Source organism: Cyprinodon variegatus, unplaced genomic scaffold (assembly GCF_000732505.1).
Source record: "Cyprinodon variegatus isolate N-32 unplaced genomic scaffold, C_variegatus-1.0 Scaffold10, whole genome shotgun sequence".
NCBI classification, from domain to species: domain Eukaryota; kingdom Metazoa; phylum Chordata; class Actinopteri; order Cyprinodontiformes; family Cyprinodontidae; genus Cyprinodon; species Cyprinodon variegatus.
Genome location: NW_015150463.1, coordinates 2742184 through 2745996, shown reverse-complemented (window position 1 = coordinate 2745996; position 3813 = coordinate 2742184). Strand labels below are relative to the sequence as shown.

The following is a 3813-nucleotide window of genomic DNA, read 5'->3' as shown; positions in this document are numbered from 1 at the left end:
GAAATTATGATTTAAACCAAATGGGCTCCATAGTGATGAATGGCAGATTAGATCGGTGACAGTAAAGTCTCCGCCATAAATACTGTATGTTTATGGTAGCATTTTTAAGCATTTTAAAGTCTATGTATCAGTTTCAATTAAGTTTATTAAAAAGCGCCAATTCACAACACAAATCAATTCACAGAGGCTATTAAATTAAATCACACAGATTGGTAAAAATTTTTCACCCTAAGGAAAACCAGCTGAATGCATGAAGTCATTGACTTTGCAGGATGCCAATTATTCTTGCTATTTGTTCATCTAGGTCCACAAACTACTTAGTAGCACCTGCCACAACCAGATACATATGAAAAACAACACCTTTTGACAGCTTTCGGCTATAGGAGAGGGACAGGGTTATGCGCTGACAGACAGGGCTGAGTGTATCATGTATAGAAGGAGAAATTGAAGCTATTGGCAGCAGTAGGTCACCTTCCAGGAATGGAGTTAAAGAGAACTCCAGCATCATACCTCATTTTTAATCACAGAGGGTTTTGCTAAAGTGTAGAGGAAGTGGCCCAAAATCTATGAATTTTAAAATTGTGTCTGTAATTTTCATAGTACCACTAACCATTTCCTCCCCACCCCTCCCACTTTTCTCTGGAAAATTAGTTCTGCTTAGAGCTAATATTGTCTTCACTGCATTGTCTACATATGTTGTTCTCCACAATGGGCTCTATGCACAACTCCACTACTTCCTCACCTCAAGGCAGCCTAATTCTTTTCTTTCTTTATCTACGTGAGGAGCTGATTAATCAAGGTGTGCCTGACCCCAGTAAGCATTGCAAGGGGCACATGGATTAATGAGTCCATCCAGTAATGAAAGACAGGAAACAAAATAGCTGCCTTGAGTTCAGAAAGTAGTGGAGCTGTGCATAGAGCCCATTAAAACTTCAGAAAGCTGCTGCAATGTTGCATGAGTAAGACATACATACTGTACATTGTATTTGTTTTAGTTTTGAACAATGAGGTAGCAAATGACAGACCAGGGCTTTGTTTTCTGATTATTTCATAGGATACCTGTGCCCACCTGGCTATGCTTGTCCAGATGGCAGCGCAGAGCCAGTCATCTGCAGTCAGGGCACTTTTCAGTCTTTATCTGGACAGTCAGTTTGTGAGAGCTGCCCACCAGGTAACTGCACTCTGCCACTAATTTGTGCATATACCCTATTTGTACTTTTTTTTTTTAAGAAAAAGAAAGAATATGCCATTGTTTTCCAGGTTTTTATTGTGTGGAAGGTTCTTCTGTTCCTTCTCCGTGTCCATTGGGCTATGTCAGTCCATTAGCTGACAGGATGTCCCTGGGTGACTGCTTGCCCTGCCCCTCCGGCTACTTTTGTAACAGCAGCGCACTGACAGAACCGTCTGGACCCTGCAGCCCAGGTCTGTCAGTTACCAGGCAGTATGTCACAAGAAAAAAAGCCTTGCTAGTAAAGGATATTTTTGTACAGAAGACATTTGTTGCAGTCCAGTTAGAGTCTTGAATAGCTGAGTTTAATATTTAAAGTTTACATAAAATGAATTTAGCAGAATTTGGTCAAAATTTTAATTTATCATTTCTACCACGGTGTCATTAGAATTATGCACCAGGGATAGAGTTTTATTAACACAATAGTTTTAAAAGCTTTCATAATTGATGAAGTAAGGCTTTACCAACAGAATCAGCTTTATTGGCCATAATTTTCAATTTGCATGTGTGGATAGTTATTATATATGCAAACAAAAAAAGTGAAAAAAAGAGGATATTGAAGTGAAAATATGATTATTTTGTTATAAGCATTCTAGTTAACTATAAAAGTCAAAGCCAGTAAAGGAAAGAAAGAACGAAAGGTGCAAATGAAGAAAGAAAAAAAAGAGAGAAAGAAACAAATCCAAGCAGAAACAGAGTAAAATGTGAATTTTAAATTTGAAGTTGTAGTTCTAGCTTTGAACCTGTGTGAAATACATTTGCCAAATGAATTTAGATCTTAAACTGTTTAGAAAATGGTTCACATGCAGAGGCGTCAATGGTATTAATATTTGTTCCTCAAGTTGAAGTATATCATGTTGTTTAAAAACACTCTTGTAGAAGTTGGAGTATCAGCTTAAGCTTTTTACTCAAGTAAATTTCTAAAAGTACAATTTTTAAAGCTACTTAAAGTCTAAAAGTAAAAGTAATGCTGGAAAAAAAGGATAAGGCCCAAACCTTTAAAGCTGATACTGCACTACCCTATTAAAGGAATATTTTTATACAACTCCGGATGATAACTTCCTTAACTTAGTTTTATAGGTAAGGGCAACAGTGTCAAATTCAACTTTGCATCATCCCGAAAAATGTATTTATTTTGGTATGTGGCCAGCAACAACTTGGTGCAGTATTGAGTGCAATTCCATTTTGGAGTGAGAAGTGAGAAATTCCTTGTCTGACCTAGACAAACCGTTTTGTAATTTTGTATGCACAGAGTGTATACCAACTGAATTCCATTATAAACAACTTACAAAAGTGTAATACTATTGCAGTTGGAGTAAGATAAACATTACAGATGATTACATTACCGAAATAAAGTGCAGCAGTGATCAGAATGTAAACAATGAAACACTCAAATTTAAACAATGTACGAGAAAAAGGAACCAGTCTAAAATAATGGTGCAAAAGAGCATTAAGAAGAAAAATTTCAGTGCAGTGCAAAATAAATATGGTGCAGGGGTAATTATATTAATGAAACAATTTATTTGGGTGTTTTTGTTTGTTTTTTTTTTTTTAAATACCAACAGGTCATAACGAAGAAACAAAACTCACAAGTCGATTTTTCAGATATAAGGGGTAATATGTACAGATAATAAAAAAAATGTAAGGAGTAAAAGTAAAATTACTCCAGTAATGTACAGATAGGCAAAACTACTGACAAGAAAGTGGACAAAGATGTGTGGACAAAGATGCTTCAATAACAACTGATCTTTACCTCTATAATCAGACATTATATATGTATATTTCTTTCTGATGTCTTGCTTCTTTATGTTCATTTTTAAAGTTTCTATTTTCCAAACAATTGGTTTTACAGTTGTTATTTTAAAAAGTCTTGAAGATAAATCTGGCATACCATTAATAAGTGTGCCCGTTTTTCTGAAAATGTGTGCACTTAGTAAAATAATAAATATTTCATTAAGCCCTAGATAGATGTTTGTCCATGTGTTTCTCTACAGGGCATTTTTGTTCCCAGGGCTCTGTGGAGCCTTCACCTCTCTCCCAGCCATATGGTGATATTTGTCCCATGGGACACTTCTGTCCTCTGGGAAGTACGTCCCCTCAACCCTGTCCTGTTGGTAGTTTCCTTCCAGATGTCGGAGCTTCATCCGTGTCCCACTGCCGTCCTTGTCCCCCAGGGAGATACTGCCTAACTCCTGGAGCTTTGAAACCTTCAGGTGGGAAACTACACTTCTATCTGACTTTATCCATATATAGTAGAAGGTATAGAACCAATAATCATTTTTTAATGTTTGAATAACATAAGAAAATAAAAACAATCTGGTGGGTTTCATGGCAGATTGTTAAATGTAACCTCTTATCTCTTTATCAATCTTTTTGTGTTAGGTTTATGTTCTACAGGGTACTTCTGTTCTGGAGGTGCTGACAGCCCCACACCACGAGCCAAATCCTCGGATTTTAATTGTCTTGGGGAAATCTTAGACCTTTACTCAACTGAAATAGATGTTGCCTTGTGGATGTACAACTTTTCCTGCTCTAACTTCTATGCTAAACCTGGTATTTTAATATATTTTCTAATATTAATGTAG

The 3813-nt window shown here is 36.4% G+C and overlaps 1 protein-coding gene across 1 annotated transcript in view; it reads left to right on the top strand.

The window, feature by feature from the left end:
* The window catches only part of LOC107087616, an 80959-nt gene that overhangs the window by 38300 nt on the left and 38846 nt on the right, over nt 1–3813 (top strand). Inside the window, exons 51-54 of the mRNA XM_015379293.1 lie at nt 1055–1171; nt 1261–1422; nt 3223–3441; nt 3611–3781. Of these exons, the coding sequence (XP_015234779.1) occupies nt 1055–1171; nt 1261–1422; nt 3223–3441; nt 3611–3781 (669 nt within the window). The remainder of the gene's footprint in view (nt 1–1054; nt 1172–1260; nt 1423–3222; nt 3442–3610; nt 3782–3813) is intronic.